We start from the raw sequence: 24,980 nt of genomic DNA, 5'->3' as shown, positions 1-24,980 counted from the left end.
TTATAGTTGAATGGGTTGTGAAAAGTTATTTGATTCTTGTTACCCATCTTTACTGCCTTTATACATGAGTGCTGTGCTATGATTTATTGAAGAAAAAAAGCACCCCCCGCAAACCTCTTGAAGTTACACACACACGCACACAAATTTTTTTTTAGAAAACCACTTTCTCCATAAATATCTTCAACTACCAAGTAGAACTATCAGGTGAGAGATGGGGATAATCAGATAAACATATGCACATGCTCACGTGTGTGCACACACATACACACAGTTTGTTGCATGTGATTGGGTAATGCCTTATTCTCAACCCATGCATCCCCAACATCCATCACATTCTGAATCTAATGTTTAGATAGTTTACATGGACAGGAAATTTTGGTAATTCTTTAATTACCAAAATTGTTAATTAAAGAATTATTTTTAGTAATGTTATTGGAAATGTTTTGTTAATTTCATTAATAACACTGTATTGAATATTGAACACTTCAGTGCAAGGCACTGAGGTATGGCAGTGAACAAGAGTCCCTCCCCTCACAGAACTCACAGCCAATTGGAGGTGAGGATGGGAAAATCAGGTGTGATAAATACTACACTAGGGGGAGCATAGGCTTTTTGTGAGAACACATAGGAGGGGCATCTAATTCAGCTTTGAAGAGTCAGGGTGGACTTCCAGTGGAGTGACATCTAAGCAGACCTGAAAGATGCATAAGAGGTGGCCAAGACAAGAAAGGTAGGGAGAGTTATGAAGACAAAAGGGAGAACATGTATAAGGGCCCAGAGACAAGTAAAAGCATGACACAATCTAGAAATTGTGTGTTGCTGGGTTTGGCTAGAACGTGACGTGCTAACGAAAGAGTAGAAGTAATGAAACTAGGGACCTAATCATAATTAGCTGTGTATGCTAAATATAAAGAGCTTGATATTATGCTATAGGAAGTGGAAAGTTATTGAAGGATTTCAAGCCAGAGAAGTTATGATTTGTATTTTTTCAGGAGAGGGCCCTTTGGTTAACTACCATGTTGACCTTGGGGCAGCTGTTTGGCTGATGGAGTCATTCTCTGAGAGTAGATGGGCCGAATATAGAATACTGTGTAGTTTGTCTTTCCATAACATCCCCACTTGCTTCTGTCTCTTACGAAATCCATCTTTATTTTATTTTTGTGGCCCTCACAAGGCTAGAGTAATTCAAAAGAACAATGGTTAATGTTCAGTATCTATATAGATGCACAGATACATCTTCACTCTTTCAGTATAGAAACTGGTATGATGCCCAGCACACAACAGGTACTCAATAACTGTTTATTGACATGAAAATACTGAAGGAAGAGATGCCAACTTAGTTCTCTTTTTTTGGTAATCATCACTCTGGTGCCCCGCCCTGGCCCCATGTTCTTTAGGTTTAGATAATTTTAACATCAGCTGTTTCTTAAACCTGCAAAGGTCCAATCATTGTATGCTACTGGTACTAATGATAATTACTAAAACTGTACGTTTTAAATAGTTCAGATTCACAAAATCTCCATTTTACGCTGGATCCCAAATTCACTTGACAGTTGGATGTGCTGATATAGTAATCAAAGAGCAGTGGAAAACTTTATTTAGTCAGGTCAACAATTATACTTTGGAAATTACGTAGAAGGATACTATGAATTGAAAAAAAATTCCCTGCCAGGAAACTGCATTTCTAAACGTATATCTGAGAATGATCACAAAGGAAAACACTATTTTGCATTTTATTAAACAACAGTTTATAGAATACTTTCATGGTATTAATTACTTATATGAAATTAAATTAGCATTACCCAGTTTACTTTTTGAGGCTAAATACTCAGTTCTTTTAATATTGCCCAATTTCAGAAGATAAGCAGATCCACAGGTATTTTTCAGTGGTTTATAATCATTACTGACCTTATTTATTTAGATGGTCACATTTTTTCATATTTAACCAGTAGGAACACCTTCAAGCAGGCCCCTGTGTCCTTTTGATGTGCTTCCATTGTTTTTCTGAGCACTTCGCGTAACAAGATGTTCCAGGCTCATTCTATACCTTGCTTGCCCAGCCCTGGAATCAACCCTTTCTTGAAGAGCCCTAGTTCCCTATTGTGAGGAACGGTATTAGAACCTAAGATCCACGTACTAGATATAGTCGTTGCTGCCAGGGTATCTTTGCTTTTATGTCTCCAGAGGGTTCTTCCTTGGCTCCCTGCTGTGTATTTATATCTCCCTTTTTCCATAGAGAGCACCCTGGCTCCCAGCTAACACGGGTTTCCCATTTGTTCAATGCTACAATGTATCTAAAATAGTTTCAGACCTGCTTCCCTCATTGTTTGCATTTCTCCTCCACTTACCTAATTTGAGGATATATAATTAAATACGATGTTCAAAAATTAATGGGATTAAAAGAGGGTGGGAGGAAACTTTTGGAGGTGTCTGGTATGTTTATGGAATATATTGTGGTGATGGTTCCATGAGTGTATACTTATCTCCAAACTCATCAAGTTGGATACATTAAATATGTGCAGCATTTGGTATGTCAGTCATACCTTAATAAAATAGTTAAAAAAAAAAAAAAGAAAGAAAGATGATGGGTGAATTGCCATGGTGGACAATACAGGGTCAGTTTGAATTGCCTGCCTGCAGAATTTTTTTATATGAGAAAGAAATAAATCTCTTTACTGTTTGTGCCACTTAAAAAAAAAGTTAATTTGATTAATCCCTCCTTCATCTACCACAATTGATGCCTGTTTAATTCTCTGTCTTGCTTAGATTTTAAGTGTCTAGTGGGGGCAAGGACCATTTCTCTTTTCTCTCTCTCTTCTTCCCTCCCTCTGTGTGTGTGTGTGTGTGTGTGTGTGTGTACATATGTATTTTTATATATATATATAAATTTGTGGTGTAAATCAAGATTATTGCGATTATTTTGTCCTGTGTTTCACATCTTTCATTAGAAACTATTGCTGAAGCAAAATAAAGTTTAATGTTTCTTTTCCTTTTTTACTTATGGAATGTTTCTCTACATCTTTGAGTTTTCCTCAGAACAGCAGAGGCATTTTTCTCTTCCTGCCATGTTTGCATTTCTGAAAAACCTTTAATTCTGCAAAATCATGTGCTAAACGTGATAGGGCTTCTAGAGGAAATGGGGTGAGGAACAGATGGTTGGAAACCAGTAGAATTTTGTAAACAGACCCGGCACCAAAAAGTGACAATTGTAATAAAAACAACAACGTGGTTATATCTCAACTGGCATTTATACCCAGCATCACAATCAGTCCTTGGCCTTAAATCCTGGTTTTCCTCCTTTAAATTGTTGGTCCTTAAAGTCACCCACTTCTAACAGAGACCAATTTCATCAAAGTTAAAAATCTGATCCAGGGTGTTGACTTAGTTTTATTTTAAACACAAGGGGAAATATTTGGATTTCTTCGTCTGCACTGTCAACTTCCTTGGATAGCTTACCTTAGGGGAGGGTCTTGAAGACAGGAAATACGACTTTCCTGCATGTGAACTAACTTACATTAAAGAAACATCTGTTGTAGCAGAAAAGGCTAATGTTAATTTGCTTTAGTATATAAAGATAATATATACCCATTATTGAGAATTTAAATAATATGGAAAAGAACAAAGAAGAAAGTAAAAATCTCTTGACTGCCAGTAAATACTACTGTCATCATTTGTGTGCCTGTTGTTCCTCACCCCACCCTTTTGATGATGATGTGTGTGTATAAAATTTCACATAAATTAGTTCATATTATACTTATAGTTTTCCAACTTTTTTTCAATACAGAATGTCAAACAGTATAGCTATACAATGTCCTTTTTAATGATTGAAAATTATTTCACTGTATGCCTGTTGTAGTTTATTTCTTTATTTTTTCATGGACATTTAGGCTGTTTTCAGTTTTTCACCGTTGTAAACAGTGGCGTACTGAAAATTCTTGATCATATCTTTGTGCCCTAGAAGTGGTGTCTCTGCATCAGAGGTGTGTGTTCATGTAACACTTTAGTACATATTATAATATTACTTTCAAGAAAGGTTGTACCCATTTACACTCCCAGGAGAGCATGATAAATTCTATGCTCCTACACTGGGTAGTTTTAGTTTTCTGAATCTTTGCCAGTCTGATAGGTTAAAAAGGTGATATATTTTTTTTATTTGTATCTGTTTTATTATTAATGTGGTTGAACATCTTTTTATATCTTTATATACTATCCATATTTTGCTTTTGGTGAAATGCCTTTCATGTATTTTACTCACTTTTCTCTCAGAACATTTACCTTTTTTCTTCTAAGAATTGTATAATTTTAGCGATATTAAACCTTTGGGATTAATATATATTGCAATTTTTAATATCATGCTGATTATCTTATAACCTTATTTATGGGATGTTTTGATTTTTATGAAGTTAAATCCATCAATCTTTTTTCTTTTATGTTTCCTGGGTTTTATAAAATGTTCAAAAATGCCTCTTTCCACTCTTAAAATACTGTCTGCCTTTATTTTCTTTCGTTGCTTTTATGTTTTTATTTTTTACATTTAACCTTTGAATTATCCAGAATTTATCTTTCTATAATGAGTAAAATATCCACCTTTGGTTTTTTTTTTTCTCCCTCCAAACTGTGGTTAGTTATTTCACATCATGTGTTAATTCAGGCTCCTCCCTATCAATGTGAACATCTCTGTCATATACCAGATTTCTTTGTGTCTTTGGATTTATTTCTGGGTTTACTATTGTATTAGTTATTTCTGCAAAACAAATTACCCTCAAACTCAGTGGCTTGAAACGTTTATTCTCTCTCACAGTTTCCACGGGTCAGAAATTTGGGAGCAGCTCAGCTCCACAATTCTAGTTCATGGTCCCTCTTAGGGTTGAAGGAAAGATTTCAACCGGAGCCACAGTCATCTGAGTGCTTAACTGAGGTGGGAGGGTCTTGCACCTTGCAGGTGGCTCACTCATGGCTGGTCAGGGGGTGCTGGCTCTTGTGGGGAGGGAGGCCTTAATTGCTCTCTAATTGGGCTTTTGCCAGGGTTGGCTGTCCTCAGGACATGGTGCTGGCTTGCCTAGAAGTAGTCATCCAGGAGAGAGAGGCAGGAGGAAGCTATCTGTTTTTTGACTAGCTTCAGTCATATAGCATCACTTCTGCCACATTGTGTTTGCTAGAAACAAGTCACTAAGTCCAGCCCACTCTTAAGAAGATGGGAGTTAGGCTCCTCGTTTTGAAGGGAGGGCTGTCAGGGGTTTGCAGGAACATTTTTAAACCACCACAGCTCCCTTGACTGTTCCATTCATGTATTTGACTACTGCACTAATATCACATTAATTCATTTAAAGAGTCTAATATTGAATTGATGGAATGTTCCATAATACCATGCTCGACTGTATGTGAGAGCCATTGACTCTTATTGGTCAAGTATCTAATAACAGATTCACAAAATAATATTGATAATAATGTGGTGACATTTAAGTTGCTTTATTCCCCCAACTTCTGATGCTTCTTTGGAATTATACAGTAGGGATCATTGTATTTCATTGCAGATACCTGCCTACAGTATTAAACAGTTTTTTGTTTTTTACACTATTTCATATTTCTATGAGTAATTTTAAATACTTTGATAGGCAGATACATTGTAACTTCAGGGCATTGCATGTTAATGAAATTTCACAGGTATCTTAAACAGAATCTTCTAATATACCAGCAAGTAGGCAAAATCAAAATAGGTCATTTATGTGTGGGGAGCAATCTAAATAAACATCTCAGCTCCATTTGCTATAATGTTCACCAGGGGCTCATTGTGATCCCTGGACTTTCTGTGCAGCAGTCTCTTTGAGTCCAGAGAGTGCTGTGCTCCATCTGCCTTAGTTCCCAGGCTGTACAGAAGGAGCCTCTTTGTACTCTGACCTCTTGACTGCCTTTCTTTTGTTGTTAAAAACATGTTGCCAGCCTGGCCTTTGTTGCCATTTCAACAAGTGCATGTGCCTGAGTGTGGGCTTACACTTGTAAGTTTAAAGGACCACAACCAGTCATTCCAAAGACCTTGGTCACTGTTGCTTTCACTTTAAATTGCATAAATCTTCTCATCTGGCTGAGTCTTTATCCAGTACTGAGCCTGCACTGCCACTGTTTGAGCGTCCCGTGGACATGCAGCTGCCATAGATGGGCCGTGGGCAGCCTTCCAAAACTTCCAACCATAGTTTGGACAGGCTTTATTTTTGACAGACTAATCAGAGCCTTAAAGTGTTTACCCTGCTGGGGGAGCCTGTGTTTCTAATTTTTAAATTTATCATTCTGTGAGAGTAGTATCAGTCCCTGGGCTGGCTGTAAGTTTTGCTGGTTACATTGTATTTCCCAGTCTTACTTTTTTGTGACCTTACCTTCCCATCTTTGCCCGTCGGCGGGCGGGCGGGCTTGGCTATTTTGAGAAACCTTCCTATTTCCTCTTCTCAATCCTGATCAAAGGAAAAGCCATGTTTTTGTTCCTTATCTCTTGATATGAATTTGAGTTAGTGTCTGGTTAAAGAAAGCAACACATTTGAGGCATGAGGGATAGGGGTCAGGATAGGATTTTCATGAGACCCTAAAATCACGTATTTAAAAAAAATTGACTATTCCACTTTACTGCTCAACCCATTGGAGACGCTTGTACCATTTAAAAATAGGGCAGAAGCAGAGATGTTGTGAAAAGTAATTAGGAGAAACGAGTATGAAGTAGTATTAGACAGTAGGCCAGGATCGGAGGTAGCAAGATAGGTCAGGGACAGCTGTGCTCCGGGAACTGTGTGTCATATGGAGTTTTAGGGGACATTTCCCCGGAAACTCATATTATCGCCTGGCGCTTACTTCCTATTATTCTTCTTGTTGATCTTGTGCCCTTCTTTTATAGGTTCTCAGTGTTATCATCTTTTCCTTATTTCCTCTGACTTCTATTGCTTAGTTTTGATTTTTGAAGGGTTTTGAGATTTTGTTTTTGGAAAGCATACTTTTTCCATTTACAGGCTCTCAATTTTTTAAAAACCAATTTCACTCACAGTCTAAATGCTAAATAATGCTGTATTTTCTTTTTAGCTGTTCAGCAAGTATTCTGATGCTGGAAATACGTTCTTTAGCTAATTCAAAGTATTATTGCTTCAGGAATAAATAGGTTTATGGTGAAATAGTCCAAAGTCCTCTAATTACTTTCTTTGGGGTGTAGATAAGTACCTGGTCTGTTTCATTTACACATATATTTAAGTTGCTACATTGTTAGCTTAATATCCACATTGCCTTTAGCTTCTACTTAATGACAGCAGTTATACTTTTCTATTACATTGGAAAAAAAATAGAGTACAGTGTTGAAATCTAAATTTTGTGGTTATTAGAGTTTAAATCTTGCCAAGCTTCTCCCTGCTAATGGTCATCATTTAATACGGTTTTCCTCATTTCATAGAAAGCTATTTTCTGTCCTGTTAATTTTTATGGTAAACTACTTTTGTAGAATCTATGGCATCTTAATAACTGAAATTTTAGATTGGGCCTTACTTGTAAATGCAGTCAAATGGTGTCTACATGGACTTAAAGGATAAGGATATAGGATTAGGGTGGCCTGAGCCAGCTCTTAGAGAGGGCAACTGTTGTGATGTGGATCTTGTTTTATATGGTTTCCAAAAACATTGGGACGGTGATTTCCATACTGCTAAGAAACAAAACAAAGCAAAATAAAAAATAAGCATTAAATCCAGTCTTATTCCTCACTGCTCTTAATATATCTCCTGTTCCCTGGTCTGGCCCGTATTCTCACTATCTGAAATAGCCCATTATGTACCTTTACTCTCATAATCACATTTTCCTCTTGTCTGAGAAATTTACCAAATGTAATTTATCCTTCTTTTAATTTCAACATTTTAATGAAAAATTTTAAACGTACAGAAAAATTGTAAGAATTTTAGAGTGAACATTCTTAAACTTACCACCTACATTCTAATTCATTTTTTTCTTTTCAGCTTTTTGCATGAATTTTTTTCTTGCAATTCAGCTCTTATTTTTCTTTTCTTTTTTCCCAATGTCTATTATATAAATTATTCCTCTGGTCCAATTTTGTTGCTAAGTCATATGTTTCTTATATTCTGCTTAAAAATAATTCTCAAAACACCTAGGACAGTGCTGGTGTTGGGACTCCATAATTCTTGTTATTTGGCAAACATCAGGAAAGATGATCATCCCTAACCCATCAAATCTGAGAACAAGATTAGATTCAAAGTAGAACAAAACTATCACTCTGGATATTAGGTGTCCCATTATTTAGAAGATAGGCTTTATAGGTTTTATTGTATGTAATGGACATCCTTAAGTCTCTTGCCCTTTTTTGATTTGTTATTGCTAGTCCTTTTCTTTGGACATGGCTAATGCTTTTATCTGAAGAAACACCTTTTATTTGATGATCTAGCCATTGTTCTCTAATACATTACACATAATATGTTCAGATGCTAGTTTTATGGGTTTTTTATTTCCCTTAATATTAATGCTTATTTTTTTAAAAAATGCCACACATCTGAACATTCTGAACTTCCAAAACACCCCGCAGAGTTTCTCATGTGGAAAAATTGTGGCTCAGGAAGATGAAGGAATTTGTCCAAAGTCACGTGATTGAATCATGATTTGTGCTGAGGTCTTTTGGATTCTCAGGGAATCCAGGGAAGTCCCACTATGTGGACTTTTATTTATTTATTTTAACATCTTTATTGGAGTATAATTGGTGCTTTACAATGGTGTGTTAGTTTCTGCTGTATAACAAAGTGAATCAGCCATACCTATACACATATCCCCATATCTCCTCCCTCTTGCGTCTCCCTCCCACCCTCCCTATCCCACCCTTCTAGTTAGACACAAAGCTCCGAGCTGATCTCCCTCTGCTATGTGACTGCTTCTCACTAGCTGTCTATTTTACATTTGGTAATGTATATATGTCAATGCCACTTTCTCACTTCGTTCCAGCATACCCTTCCCTCTCCCCACATCCTCAAGTCCATTCTCTATGTCTGCGTCTTTATTCCAGTCCTGCCCCTAGGTTCTTCAGAACCATTTTTTTTTTTTTTAGATTACATATATATGTGTTAGCATATGGTATTTGTTTTTCTTTTCCTGACTTACTTCACTCTGTATGACAGACTCTAGGTCCAACCATCTCACAACAAATAACTCAATTTCGTTTCCTTTTATGGCTGAGTAATATTCCATTGTATATATGTGCCACATCTTCTTTATCCAGTCATCTATCAATGGACATTTACATTGGTTCCATATCCTGGCTATTGTAAATGGTGCTGCAATGAACATTGTGGTACATGACTCTTTTTGAATTATGGTTTCCTCAGGGTATATGTCCAGTAGTGGGATTGCTGGGTCATATGGTAGTTCTGTTTTTAGTTTTTTAAGGAACCTCCATACTGTTCTCCATAGTGGTTGCACCAATTTACATTCCCACCAACAGTGCAAGAGGATTCCCTTTTCTCCACACCCTCTCCAGCATTTATTGTGTGTAGATTTTGATTATGGCCATTCTGACCTGTGTGAGGTGATACCTCATTGTAGTTTTGATTTGCATTTCTCTAATGATTATTGATGTTGAGCATCCTTTCATGTGTTTATTGGCAATCTGTATATCTTCTTTGGAGAAATGTTTGTTTAGGTCTTCTGCCTGTTTTTGGATTGGGTTGTTTGTGTTTTTGATATTGAGCTGCATGAGCTACTTGTAAATTTTGGAGATTAATCCTTTGTCAGTTGCTTCATTTGCAAATATTTTCTCCCATTCTGAGGGTTGTTGTTTTGTCTTATTTATGGTTTCCTTTGCTGTGCAAAAGCTTTTAGGTTGCAGTAGATCCCATTTGTTTATTTTTGTTTTTATTTCCATTTCTCTAGGAGGTGGGTCAAAAAGGATGTTGCTGTGATTTATGTCATAGAGTGTTCTGCCTATGTTTTCCTCTAAGAGCTTTATAGTGTCTGGCCTTACATTTAGGTCTTTAATCCATTTTGAGTTTATTTTTGTATATGGTGTTAGGGAGTGTTCTCATTTCATTCTTTTATATGTAGCTGTCCATTTTTCCCAACACCACTTATTGAAGAGGCTGTCTTTTCTCCATTATATATTCTTGCCTCCTTTATCAAAAATAAGATGACCATATGTGCATGGGTTTACCTCTGGGCTTTCTGTCCTCTTCCATTAATCTATATTTCTGTTTTTGTGCCAATCCCATACTGTCTTGATTACTGTAGCTTTGTAGTATAGTCTGATAGTATACTGATAGTATACTGTGTAGTCTGATGTCTGGGTCCTCCAGCTGTCCTCCAGCTCCGTTTTTCTTTCTTAAGATTGCTTTGGCTCTTTGGGGTCTTTTGTGTTTCCATACACATGGTGAAATTTTTGTTCTAGTTCTGTGAAAAATGCCATTGGTTGTTGTATAGGGATTGCATTGAATCTGTAGATTGCTTTGGGTAGTATAGTCATTTTCACAATGTTGATTCTTCCAATCCAAGAACATGGTATATCTCTCCATCTATTTGTATCATCTTTAATTTCTTTCATCAGTGTCTTATAGTTTTCTGCATACAGGTCTTTTTTCTCCTTATGTAGGTTTATTCCTAGGTATTTTATTCTTTTTGTTGCAGTGGTAAATGGGAGTGTTTCCTTAATTTCTCTTTCAAATTTTTCATCATTAGTGTATAGGAGTGCAACAGATTTCTGTGCATTAATTTTGTATCCTGCTACTTTACCAAATTCATTGATTAGCTTTAGTAGTTTTCTGGTAGCATCTTTAGGATTCTCTATGTATAGTATCATGTCATCTGCAAACAGTGACAGTTTTACTTCTTCTTTTCCAGTTTGGATTCCTTTTATTTCTTTTTCTCCTCTGATTTCTGTGGCTGAAACTTCCAAAACTATGTTGAATAATAGTAGTGAGAGTGGGCAACCTTGTCTTGTTCCTGATCTTAGAGGAAATGGTTTCAGTTTTTCACCATTGAGAACAATGTTGGCTGTGGTTGTGTCACGTATGACCTTTATTATGTTGAGCTAAGTTCCCTCTATGCCTCCTTTCTGGAGGGTTTTTATCATAAATGGGTGTTAAATTTTGTCAAAAGCTTTTTCTGCATCTATTGAGATGATCATATGGTTTTAATTCTTCAGTTTGTTAATATGGTTTATCACGTCAATTGATTTGTGTATACTGAAGAATCCTTGCATTCCTGGGATAAACCCCACTTGATCATGGTGTATGATCCTTTTAGTGTGCTGTTGGATTCTGTTTGCTAGTATTTTGTTGAGGATTTTTGCATCTGTGTTCATCAGTGATATTGGCCTGTAGTTTCTTTGTGACATCTTTGTTTGGTTTTGGTGTCAGGGTGATGGTGCCCTCATAGAATGAGTTTGGGAGTGTTCCTCTCTGCTATACTTTGGAAGAGTTTGAGAAGGATAGGTGTTAGCTCTTCTCTAAATGTTTGATAGAATTTGCCTGTGAAGCCATCTGGTCCTGGGCTTTTGTTTGTTGGAATATTTTTAATCACAGTCTCAATTTCAGTGCTTGTGATTGGTCTGTTTATATTTTTTATTTTTTCCTGGTTCAGTCTCGGAAGGTTGTGTTTTTCTAAGAATTTGTGCATTTCTTTCAGGTTGTCCATTTTACTGGCATATAGTTGCTTGTAGTAATCTCTCACGATCCTTTGTATTTCTGCAGTGTCAGTTGTTACTTCTCCTTTTTCATTTCTAATCCTATTGATTTGAGTGTTCTCCCTTTTTTTCTTGATGAGTCTGGCTAATGGTTTATCAATTTTGTTTATCTTCTCAAAGAACCAGCTTTAACTTTTATTGATCTTTGCTGTTGTTTCCTTCATTTGTTTTTCATTTATTTCTGATGTGATCTTTATGATTTCTTTGCTTCTGCTAACTTTGGGTTTTTTTTTTTTTCTTGTTTCTCTAATTGCTTTATGTGTAAGGTTAGGGTGTTTATTTGAGATGTTTCTTGTTTCTTGAGGAGGATTGTATTGCTATAAACTTCCCTCTTAGAACTGTTTTTCCTGCATCCCATAGGTTTTGGGTCGTCGTGTTTTCATTGTCATTTGTTTCTAGGTATTTTTTGATTTCCTCTTTGATTTCTTCAGTGATCTCTTGGTTATTTAGTAGTGTATTGTTTAGCCTCCATGTGTTTTTATTTTTTACATATTTTTTCCTGTAATTGATACCTAGTCTCATGCTGTTGTGGTCAGAAAAGAAACTTGATACAATTTCATTTTCTTAAGTTTACCAAGGCTTGATTTGTGACCCAAGATATGATCTGTCTTGGAGAATGTTTCATGAGCACCTGAGAAGAAAGTGTTTTCTGTTGTTTTTGGATGGAATGTCCTATATATATATCAATTAAGTCCATCTTTTTTAATGTAGCATTTCAAGCTTGTTTTTCCTTATTTATTTTCATTTCAGATGATCTGTCCATTGGTGAAAGTGGGGTGTTAAAGTCTCCTACTATGATTGTGTTACTGTCGATTTCCCCTTTTATGGCTGTTAGCATTTGCCTAATGTTTTGAGGTGCTCCTATGTTGGGTGCATAAATATTTATAATTGTTATATCTTCTGGATTGATCCCCTGATCGTTATGTAGTGTCCTTCTTTGTGTCTTGTAACATTCTTTATTTTAAAGTCTATTTTGTCTGATATGAGAATTGCTACTCTAGCTTTATTTTGATTTCCATTTGTATGGAATATCTTTTTCCATCCCGTCACTTTCAGTCTGTATGTGTCCCTAGGTCTGAAGTGGGTCCTTTGTAGACAGCCTATAGACGGGTCTTGTTTTTGTATCCATTCAGCCCGTCTCTGTCTTTTGGTTGGAGCATTTAATCCATTTACATTAAGGCAGTTATCAATATGTATGTTCCTATTACCATTTTCGTGACTGTTTTGGGTTTGTTATGGTAGGACTTTTCCTTCTCTTGTGTTTCCTGCCTAGAGAAGTTCCTTCAGCATTTGTTGTAAAGCTGGTTTGGTGGTGCTGAGTTCTCTTAGCTTTTGCTTGTAAAGGTTTTAATTTCTCCGTTGAATCTGAATGAGATCCTTGCTGGTTAGAGTAATCTTGGTTGTAGGATTTTCCCTTTCATCACTTTAAATATGTCCTGCCACACCCTTCTGGCTTATAGAGTTTCTGCTGAGAAATCAGCTGTTAACCTTATGGTGATTCCCTTATATGTTATTTGTTGCTTTTCCCTTGCTGCTTTTAATATTTTTTCTTTGTATTTAATTAAAAACATTAAAAAAATTTTTGGCTGCATTGGGTCTTCGTTGCTGCGCGTGGGCTTTTCTCTAGTTGCGATGAGTGGGGGTTACTCTTCATTTTGGTGCACTGGCTTCTCATTGCGGTGGTTTCTTTTGTTGCGGAGCACAGTCTCTAGGCACACGGGCTTCAGTAGTTGTGGGTCATGGGCTCTATAGTGCAGGCTTAGTAGTTGTGGCACACAGGCTTAGTTGCTCCATGGCATGTGGGATCTTCCTGGGCCAGGGCTCAAACCCCTGTCTCCTGCACTGGCAGGTGGATTTTTAACCACTGTTCCACCAGTGAAGCCCTGTATTTAATTTTTGATAGTTTGATTAATATGTGTCTTGGCGTGTTTCTTCTTGCATTTATCCTGTATGGGACTCTGCACTTTCTGGACTTGACTGACCATTTCCTTTCCCATATTTGGGAAGTTTTCCCTTATAATGTCTTCAAATATTTTCTCAGTCCCTTTCTTTTTCTCTTCTTCTTCTGGTACCGTTATAATTCGAATGTTGGTGTGTTTACTGTTGTCCCACAGGTCTCTGAGACTGTCCTCAGTTCTGTTCATTATTTTGTCTTTATTCTGCTTTGTGGTAGTTATTTCCACTATTTTATCTTCCAGGTCACTTATCTGTTCTTCTGTCTCAGTTATTCTGCTATGGATCCCTTCTAGAGAATTTTTAATTTCATTTTTTGTGTTCATCATTGTTTGTTTGCTCTTTAGTTCTTCTAGGTCCTTGTTAATCGTTTCTTCTGTTTTCTCCATTCTGTTTCCAAGATTTTGGATCATCTTTATTATCGTTACTCTGAATTCTGTTTCAGGTAGACTGCCTATTTCCTCTTCTTTTTTTGGTCTAGTGGGTTTTTACCTTGCTGTTTCATCTGCTGTGTATTTCTCTGTCTTCTCATTTTGCTTAATTTACGGTGTTTGGGGTTTCCATTTCACAGGCTGCAGGTTCATAATTCCCAATGTTTTTGCTGTCTGCTCCTAGTGGGTAAGGTTCGTTTAGTGGGTTGTGTAGGCTTCCTGCTGGAGGGAACTGATGCCTGTGTTCTGGTGGATGAGTCTGGATCTTGTCTTTCTGGTGGGCAGGACTGCATCCCAAGGTGTGTTTTGGGGTGTCTGTGGCCTTATTATGATTTTAGGCAGCCTCTCTGCTAATGGTTGGGTTTGTGTTCCTGTCTTGGTTGTTGTTTGACATGGGGTATCCAGCACTGTAGCTTACTCATTGTTGAGTGGAGCTGGTTCTTAGCATTGAGATGGAGATCTCTGGGAGAGCTTTCGCCATTTTATGTTACGTGGAGCTGGGAGGTCTCTGTTGGACCAATGTCCTGAACTTGGCTCTCCCATCTAAGAGGCTCCGTCCTGACACCCAGCCAGAGCACCAAGACCTTGTCAGCCACGTGGCTCAGGGGAAAAGGGAGAAAAAAAATGAAATAAAAAGTAAAATAAAATAAAATAAAGTTATTAAAATAAAAATTAAAAAATATTGTAAAAAATAAAAAAATAAGGAAGAAAGAAGAGAGCAACCACACCAATAAACAAATCCACCAATGATAACAAGCACTAAAAACTATACAAAAAAACCAAAAAAAACAAAACAGGCGGAACCCTAGGACAGATGGTGAAAGCAAAGCTATATAGACAAAATCACTAAAAGAAGCATATACATACACACTCACAAAAAGAGAAAAAAAGAAAAAAAAAATATATATAAAAGGAAGAGAGCAACCAAATCAGTAAACAAATCTACCAGTGATAGTAAGCTCTAAATACTAAATGAAGATCAGCATAAAACCGGAAACAAATTAGATGCAGGAAGCAAAGTCCAAGTCTGCAGTTGCTCCTAAAGTCCACCTCCTCAATTTTGGGATGATTTGTTGTCGATTCAGGTATTTCAGAGATGCAGGTACATCAAGTTGATTGTGGAGATTTAATCCACTGCTCCTGAGGCTGCTGGGAGAGATTTCCCTTTCTCTTCTTTGTTCACACAGCTCCTGGGGTTCAGCTTTGGATTTGGCCCCACCTCTGCATGTAGGTCACCCGAGGTGGTCTGTTCCCTGCGCAGACAGGATGGTGTTAAAGTCGCAGCTGATTAGGGGACTCTGGGTCACTTAGGCCGGTGGGAGGGAGGGGTACGGAATGTGGGGCAAGCCTGCAGCGACAAAAGCCAGCATGATGTTGCACCAGCTTGAAGCACGCCGTGTGTTCTCCCGGAAAAGTTGTCCCTGTATCACGGGACCCTGGCAGTGGCAGGCTGCACAGGCTCCCGGGAGGGGAGGTGTGGATAGTGACCTGTGCTCGCACACAGGCTTCTTGGTGGCGGCAGCAGCAGCCTTAGCGTCTCATGCCCGTCTCTGGGGTCTGCGCTGATAGCCGTGGCCCACGCCCATCTCTGGAGCTCATTTAGGTGGCGCTCTGAATCCCCTCTCCTTGCGCACCCCGAAACAATAATCTCTTGTCTCTTAGGGAGGTCCAGACTTTTTCCCGGACTCCCTCCAGGCTAGCTGTGGCACACTAGCCCCTTTTAGGCTGTGTTCACACAGCCAACCCCAGTGTGGACTTTTAAAATTGGGTTTCTTTTCCAGAACATGATTCACTTTATGTGTAACCCCATTAGATTTCTTTCTTTCTTTTATTTTTTAAAATAAATTTATTTATGTATGTATTTATTTATTTATGGCTGTGTTGGGTCTTCGTTGCTGTGCATGGGCTGTCTGTAGTTGCACTGAGCAGGGGCTACTCTTTGTTGTGGTGCTCAAGCTTCTCATTGCGGTGGCTTCTCTTATTGCGGAGCATGGGCTCTAGGCATGCAGGCTTTGGTAATTGTGCCTCATGGGCTTCAGTAGTTGTGGCTTGTGGGCTCTAGAGCGCAGGCTCAGTAGTCGTGGCGCATGGGCTTAATTGCTCTGCGGCATGTGTGACCTTCTTGGCCCAGGGCTTGAACCCGTGTCCCCTGCATTGGCAGGCGGAGTTTTAACCCCTGTGCCACCAGGGAAGCCCAGCTTTCTTTCCTTTATTATTTTTGACTAGTTTTTCTTCATACTTTATTTTTTCTTGCTGTTTTGTCCTTTCTGCACATTTTTGAGTGAGAACTATTAAGTCACACAAGTTAAAAGATAAATAATTTCATGCTGGAGTTCACATTCTAAAGATTACCAATTATCTATTTTTATAGTATTTATTTATAATCTGAAAGGAGGAAGGTGGCCCTGTAATTTATTTCAAATTGGTATCCATCAGTTACTTTCCCAGATCTGCTTCCAGTGGAATCAAAATTGTTCTAGTTCATCAGTTATTATTTTTCCCTTGATTCAGTGTAAACGTATCCTAATGCTTCCTGCCTCCTATTGCACATGCTTATACTTTGTTTGCAGAGTGAGGTTATTGGTACCAGGAGCTCCTGGAGAGATACATGGAGGAGGGTAGCCTGATCGTGTGTGGTCATCTACTCATTTCTTGTGATCTTATCACAGGGCCTTTGGGAAGGAACTATGACTCAGTGTACCATTTTACTTTTGGTATCTTAGCATAGTGAGTAGCACAAAGTAGGCACTTAATGTAGAGAGAATGAAAATGTAAGCTCCACGTGGCCAAGGACCAAGCCTGCCTTGTTCTGCATTATGTGCTCACCCCTTAGCACAGTTACATAGTAGGTGATCAATAAATATATATTGACTGAGTCAGGAATTGGGTGTCAGATTTGTTTGGGTCCCTGCTCTTTTATTCTCTGATATTCATAGTTTGAATTTACAAATAAAATCTTGATTTGGCTATCCAAATGTGCAGGCTGATTTCTATGATAGAAAGGTTACATTTTATATAAGATACTGCTTTGTAATTTATTGTTTTCCTCTTACCTTCAAACCTGCCACACAATTTTAAAATAGTTTTTATAATTAGGATGACTTGAGTTGTATTTATTCACCTGGTTGCTATGGATGAGTGACTTTGTATAAGCTAAAATATATGCAAATTTAAGAATGATTTTAGATGAATTCATGTATGATCAAACCATAACAAGTTGTGAGAGGAAAGAGAGGTATTTAGAGTATAGGTCATTATGTGGTTGAGGTCAGTAGCACCAAAAAACCTTTTACTTGCAGGTGTTTTATACCAGGTGGCAAATATGATTTCAGTGAACTCTGAAAGCTTATTTAAAAATATTCTCAGTTTATGTACTTTAGCAATGAACCAGATGTGCCTGCTACTTAAGCAATAATTTTCTCAGGAGCAGTGTTTTGAACCTAAATGACTTGCATGGTTACTAGAAGAATTGAGTTCACTAGTTCACTAGGAATAAAAATTATTCCTTTTTTGCCGGGGATGGTCACATTATTATTGCTTAAAGGAAATTTTGGCAGAGGAAGTGGATGCTAGGTGCTTATTAGTATGGTACTTTTAAACATTTAAGGTGTGAACAAAACACCAGATCATCCCAATGGTTCTTTATAGAAAAAGAAATACATTAACTTTAATGAAGTGTGAATGCCATAGCACTTTAAACATTTTATTTGATATGACTTGACATAGAAGTATAATATTCATTTCTTCATTTATGTATAGCTTTAGTATTCTAATGATAGTGAGAAGCTTCTAAAAGCGTTTTATTATGAGGTAGAGGTGTGGTTCACAATTCGGGTAGGACAGGACTGTACTGAGACTTTGCTTTTAAGCCTCTGAAAATAGTGACCCCTTATCTGCAAGGCAGCTTTTATTTTCCCCCTTGGCTTGGGGCAGAATCTGCACACCTTCAGATTGGCACACCTCCCACAGCTCCCACATGCTCTTTGAGAATCTCTCAGTAGAAAAATATTTGTCCTTACCGTTGTGCAGGACATGGCAGCAGTGCCCTGATGAGCAGTGGAGTTGTGAGTGTGAGAAGGGAAAGGGCAGTGGCTTTCAGGTCTTTACCTGTATTTAAAATGTCCTTTCACAGAAATTGCACTAGTTCCAACTTCCTCTTTGCTTCCCTTTTTAACTATTTGTTTAATAAAAGCAAAGTTATTTTTTCGTTTCAACATTAAAAAAAATCTCAAACCTAAAAGGCAACATAACATTTCTTCTTAGTCAATAATAATCTAAGTGCTTTTCTTAATTTTAGTACCTTTTCAACGTCCTGGAGAAGCAATCAAAAAATGTATAGAAATATAGAATGTTAACCCTAGAAAGGATCTTAGAAATTGAATCTAACCCCTTTCTTTTTATAGATGAGGAAACTGAGGACCAGAAGTGAGTTGATCAAAGTCATGCAGCTATTTGTAGACATAGAGAGGACACCACCTCAGGGCCCCTGACACTCGTTACCATGCTCCTTCCTGGGTGCCACAGTGACTGAATGGAGTAGCAGTATAGGGGGGAGTTTATATTGGAAAAGAATTGGAGGTGTAAAATTCTGGGAACCTGAATTTAATGCAACTTATGTTAATGTATTTTTCCCCTTTAATTTACATTGTAATCATGCATGCTACCTTACAACTGGGATAGCTGTGGCGTCATCGTATTTGAAGCTTTCCTAGTTTCTATCCTGCTGCTATCCCTAGTTATTTAGTGAAGGTGAAGGTCCATGCATGCAGGGCACAGGGAACAGCCAAGAGAACACATTATATTTTCATTCTGTCAATATATTTGCTACTTTTATTCTAAGAGCCACAGATATATAGAAGCAAGTTTTTCTATTTGTACTATCCGTTTTTTTTTTGAGTCTAACTCCTCTGGTTATCTAAGTCTCTTTGACCTGATTATTAAAATATATTTAAGCAAGCATAGGTTTGTGTGTTTAAAGCCAGTTTATTAATTACTTAAATAGTCAAGTGGTCAGGTTAGTTGTTATATGAATTGTCAGTATTTTTTTCCTGTTTGAACTGAAGTACTTACTATGGGTGAGTAGAAAGGTAAGAATTTCCAAGGCTCTTCAGACTTTCAAGATGTTTTCAAAAGCATGTAATATTCTGTCATAGTCTGAATCGGCTACATAAAAGAATTGCAGTCAGTTATAATATATCGATCGGTGCACAAACAGAGAAGAATCTTACTTGTTCTACTTGGAGCAGCAGGGACTAGACTGCAAAAGTGTGGTTTGTTTATTGTGATGGGAAAGAGAGCAAGACTAGTTTTACCCCATAGTATCTATACATTGAAGTGACTTCTGAGGACCATCTTTCTTTTTTAAATATTAGAAACCAACTGAAGTTCAAAGAAGAAAATAGTTCATCATCTACTTTCTCAACATCTAGAATGAACCATTTTTAGCATTTTGGTAAACCTGCTTTTTTATGTCTCTCTATATTTTAATAATTATTCAAGTGACATATGGGTGTTTATTAAATGATTAAAACAATACTGCAGATAACTATTTAAAATGCTTTTATATGCATACATTTATATAGAAAATATATTTAGTGAGAGTTTTTAAATATTATACTGTATATGTAGCTGCCTTTATATCCTCTGCACTTAGCATTGGTGTTTAGCAGGCAATGAATAAATGTTTACTGAATTAAAAATTGAGAATTAACATGGTAAAGTTTGTGTATACTCCATCCAAACTGAACTTCTTTTAGTTTCTATAATAACCATATTTTATTTTGCTCTGAAGACTTCATACATGCTGCTCCTTTTGCTGAAGAGCCCAGGTCTCACCTCAAATGCCATTTCCTTTGAGAGACCTTTCTGAATCATTTTCTGATGGATAGACTTCCTTGCTCCATGTTCCTGTGCTCCAGAGACATTGGCCCATTTTAATGCTCATTTCCATTGGAAATATTTGTTTAAGGGCAGTCTTCCCTGGCACTTTGTAACTCCTTGAGTGCAAGGACCGTATCTCCTTTTCACTCCTGTATCCCTAGCACCCACCTTATGACCTTGTACTTATTAGAAGTTTGAGGAATTGAATCATGAGCATGTTTTTAGTACTTTGGAATGCAATCCAAGGGAATGACAAAATAACAGTGCTTGGATAGGTCACAACTACCCCTTGACAGTTTTCTTGTCTCCTTTCCTCTCCCCAGCCTTTGCCCATCCATTTTCAATCCTGTCAGTTTAACTTCCAAAATAGGTATAAGTTTGCCCATGTTGGTCCCTCTCCACCACCACCACCACCACCATAATCCATCCTACCATCATCTCTTGCCCTGGACTGCTAGAATAATCTGGTCTCCCTGTATCTATCCAGTCCTGTTCAAGAAATAAAACAGACAAAAATTATAGTCTGTTACACAGTATGAATTAAGTATTGTTTTGAGAAACTGGTGAACTGGTCATTTGTCTTTTCCAGCCAGGAAGATTCTTCATCTGTTGGACTGAGTTTGGGTCCATTGGATCTTCTAGGGTAGCATATTTTGATCTCTCACTATTTTGTTTTTCATTGCTTGAGACAGTTTAAGGATTGCCTTAGCTAGGCAATCTGAAATCTGAAAATTAATCAAGTTACAGGGCTAAGTGAGGGCTGATAATTTTCTGTATTGAATTCATATGCAGTGATTTTTTTTTCTTGATTTTTCGTAGATTTCATTGTTGTATTAGTTAGGATCAGTCTGGCTGCTATAACATAGGCCCTATAGCATTGGCTTAAATATGATGGAAAATGATTTACCTCTTAATTAACAGCTCGAGTGTAAGCGATGCAGGGCAATGACAGTGTCTGCATGGTGCTGGGGACCTAGGACCCTTCTCTTTTGTTGCTTTGCCATCTTTAACTTGAGATAGCTACTCCTGATCCTACAACCACGTCCTTATCACAGGTATCACAAAATGGGAACAGAAAGTGGAGGGCATCCTTCTTTTAAGGGCACAGTGTGGAAGTATGTAATTGCTGCTCATATGCCATTCATCATACATAGTCACATGGTCACACTTAGCTGCAAGGGAGGCTGGGCAGCCATGTGTCCCACTAGAACTTCTATTATTGCAGAAGAGAACAGATATCAGGGCTTTAAGGAGCATCTCCACCATAGTCAGCAACAGGAAAGGATTTACTTTTGGAATGCTTATTTTTTTTCTAACTCATTGCTTTGTGAGGAGAAGTTTTCTATTGAAATTAGTAAGCTACTTGAGCTACTGAAAAGAGTTAACCTAAGTTAATGTATTTGCCTTTGGGATTTTAAGTCAAATTTATTCCAATGGTTATAGGGATGAGTGTGAAACATATTGAGATGAGGTTGCTTTTTCTTAACTCTTATTTTTCTTGGGCTGTTTTTATGTTTTTCTTTTTCACCTTATTGAGGCTAATTTCATATTTGTTTTCTTTGTGCTTTTAGGTATGGCACTGTCTCAAGGCTGGGTGAAGAGATACTTCAAGGCATTTTGTAAAGGCTTCTTTGTGGCGGTGCCTGTGGCAGTGACTTTCCTGGATCAGGTTGCCTGTGTGGCAAGAGTGGAAGGAGCATCAATGCAGGTGAGACTAATATGACTTCGTTCTTTAAAGCACATGCTTCACTGTTTCTCAGGCATTAGAAATGATATTTCTGTGTATTATCTCTATGCTGGAACTGAAAGGTTTTAAAAAGGCCTTGAACTGAAATTTAACATTGCTAAATTTCTTTACAAGGTCTTTTAATGTAGTCATATTAAAATCAGAGCAGAGGTGAATAAAATTAGCTATCAGATAGTTCTCTGTATCTGTGGCTTTTTTTTTTTTTGGAATTGTAAATGGAGATTCTAAAGAAATTTTACTACATGATACCATTTTTTGTGGCTGTGGCTTGAGATTTTAAGATTTTTAAGTTATCCATATTTGAATACATACTTAAATATCCTTTTAGGATCAAATTATTAGTACAGCTGCAAGATGGATTTGGCTCAAATTCAGTTACTCTATTGTTACACACACACACACACACACACATACACACACACACACACACACATACACACACACACTTCTGATAGGTAGAAAAGTCTAGAGCACTGATCTCAGATATTCTAGTGTATTCTTTAAGCCTGTTGCTGATTGAAAACATTAAGTGCTATTTACATTGAAAGAAATTTGGAGTGGAGATTTCCAAAAGTTATATGCAAATAGTCTTCTGGAGTAACTTAGAGAAAACTTGATTATTCTAAAATTGATGTCTGGAACCTAGCTGTTTAAGTAAGTTTATGCAACTAAGAAGAATTTGCATTTTGTAATATAATTTGTTTTCTTCTGTTATTAGCATGTATTAAGTTCATGCGTTGTGCTCAATATGTGTATAAAACATAAATAAAATGAATGTATAAGCTTCTAAAAGCTTAAAATTATACAGAGAATAAACAGCTTACTTTTTTTCTTTTTGTCTTAGAACTAGGTGAGGGCATAGACATCAGCTCTGAGGAGTTAGAATGAATTTGCTTTTTTAAAAATTTTTTGAATTTTATTTTATTTATTTTTTTATACAGAAGGTTCTTATTAGTCATCAATTTTATACACATCAGTGTATACATGTCAATCCCAATCGCCCAGTTCATCCCACCACCATCCCCACCCCCTGCCACTTTCCCCCCTTGGTGTCCATACATTTCTTCTCTACATCTGTGTCTCAATTTCTGCCCTAAAACCGGTTCATCTGTACCATTTTTCTAGGTTCCACATATATGTGTTAATATACAATATTTGTTTTTCTGTTTCTGACTTACTTCACTCTGTATAACAGCCTCTAGATCCATCCACATCTCTACGAATGACCCAATTTCGTTCCTTTTTATGGCTGAGTAATATTCGATTGTAGATATGTACCATATTTTCTTTATCCATTCATCTGTCGATGGGCATTTAGGTTCCTTCCATGACCTGGCTATTGTAAATAGTGCTGCAGTGAATATTGGGGTGGATGTGTCTTTTTGAATTATGGTTTTCTCTAGGTATATGCCCAGTAGTGGGATTGCTGGATCGTATGGTAGTTCTATTTCTAGTTTTTTAAGGAACCTCCATACTGTTCTCCATAGTGGCTGTATCAATTTACAATCCCACCAACAATGCAAGAGGTTTCCCTTTACTCTGCACCCTCTCCAGCATTTGTTGTTTGTAGATTTTCTGGTGATGCCCATTCTAACTGGTGTGAGGTGATATCTCATTGTAGTTTTGATTTGCATTTCTCTAATAATTAGTGATGTTGAGCAGCTTTTCATGTGCTTCTTGGCCATCTGTATGTCTTCTTTGGAGACATGTCTATTTAGGTTTTCTGCCCATTTTTGGATTGGTTTGTTTTTTTAATATTGAGCTGCAGGCTTCCCTGGTGACGCAGTGGTTGGGAGTCTGCCTGCGATGCAGGGGACACGGGTTCGTGCTCCAGTCTGGGAAGATCCCATGTGCCGTGAAGCTGCTGGGCACATGAGCCATGGCTGCTGAGCCTGTGCTTCCGGAGCCTGTGCTCTGCAACGGGAGAGGCCACAAGAGTGAGAGGCCCATGTACCGCAAAAAAAAAAAAAAAAAAAAAATATATATATATATATATATATATATTGAGCTGTTTATATATTTTGGAGATTAATCCTTTGTCCTTTGATTCGTTTGCAAATATTTTCTCCCATTCTGAGGGTTGTCTTTTCATCTTTTTTATGGTTTCCTTTGCTGTGCAAAAGCTTTGAAGTTTCATTAGGTCCCTTTGTTTATTTTTGTTTTTATTTCCATTACTCTAGGAGGTGGATCAAAAAAGATCCTGCTGTGATTTATATCAAAGAGCGTTCTTCCTATGTTTTCCTCTTAGAGTTTTAGAGTGTCCGGTCTTACATTTAGGTCTCTAATCCATTTTGAGTTTATTTTTGTGTATGCTGTTAGGGAGTGTTCTAATTTCATTCTTTTTCATGTAACTGTCCAGTTTTCCCAGCACCACTTATTGAAGAGACTGTCTTTTCTCCATTGTATATCCTTGCCTCTTTTGTCATAGATTAGTTGACCATAGGTGCGTGAGTTTATCTCTGGGCTTTATATCTTGTCCCATTGATCTATATTTCTGTTTTTGTGCCAATACCATATTGTCTTGATGACTGTAGCTTTGTAGTATAGTCTGAAGTCAGGGAGCCTGATTCCTCCAGCTCTGCTTTTTTCCCTCAAGACTGCATTGGCTATTCAGGGTCTTTTGTGTCTCCATACAAATTTTAAGATTTTTTGTTCTAGTTCTGTAAAAAATGCCATTGGTAATTTGATAGGAATTGCACTGAATCTGTAGATTGCTTTGGGTAGTATAGTCATTTTCACAATATTGATTCTTCCAATCCAAGAACATGGTATATCTCTCCATCTGTTGGTATCATCTTTAATTTCTTTCATCAGTGTCTTATAGTTTTCTGCATACAGGTCTTTTGTCTCCCTAGGTAGGTTTATTACTAGGCATTTTATTCTTTTTGTTGCAATGGTAAATGGGCGTGTTTCCTTAATTTCTGTTTCAGATTTTTCATCATTAGTGTATAGGAATGCAAGAGATTTCTGTGCATTAATTTGTATCTTGCAAGTTTACCAAATTCATTGATTAGCTCTAGTAGTTTTCTGGTGGCATTTTTAGGATTCTCTATGTATAGTATCATGTCATCTGCAAACAGTAACAGTTTTACTTCTTCTTTTCCAATTTGTATTCCTTTTATTTCTTTTTCTTCTCTGATAGCCATGGCTAAGACTTCCAACACTATGTTGAATAATAGTGGAGAGAGTGGACATCCTTGTCTTGTTCCTGATCTTAGAGGAAATGCTTTCAGATTTTCACCATTGAGAATGATGTTTGCTGTGGGTTTGTCGT

General features: G+C 37.4%; 1 protein-coding gene across 5 annotated transcripts in view; it reads left to right on the top strand.

The window, feature by feature from the left end:
- IMMP2L (inner mitochondrial membrane peptidase subunit 2) overlaps positions 1-24,980 on the top strand; it is a 904,501-nt gene that overhangs the window by 21,535 nt on the left and 857,986 nt on the right. For all 5 annotated transcript variants that reach the window (XM_067746752.1, XM_067746751.1, XM_067746753.1 and 2 more), the window contains exon 3: positions 21,531-21,667. In XM_067746752.1, the coding sequence (XP_067602853.1) occupies positions 21,533-21,667 (135 nt within the window). In that variant the 5' untranslated portion in view covers positions 21,531-21,532. The remainder of the gene's footprint in view (positions 1-21,530; positions 21,668-24,980) is intronic.

The sequence above is a fragment of the Pseudorca crassidens genome, chromosome 8, assembly GCF_039906515.1.
Source record: "Pseudorca crassidens isolate mPseCra1 chromosome 8, mPseCra1.hap1, whole genome shotgun sequence".
Taxonomy (NCBI): Eukaryota; Metazoa; Chordata; class Mammalia; order Artiodactyla; family Delphinidae; genus Pseudorca; species Pseudorca crassidens.
The sequence above is the reverse complement of the archived record's forward strand: the minus strand, read 5'-3'. Positions and strand labels throughout refer to the sequence as shown.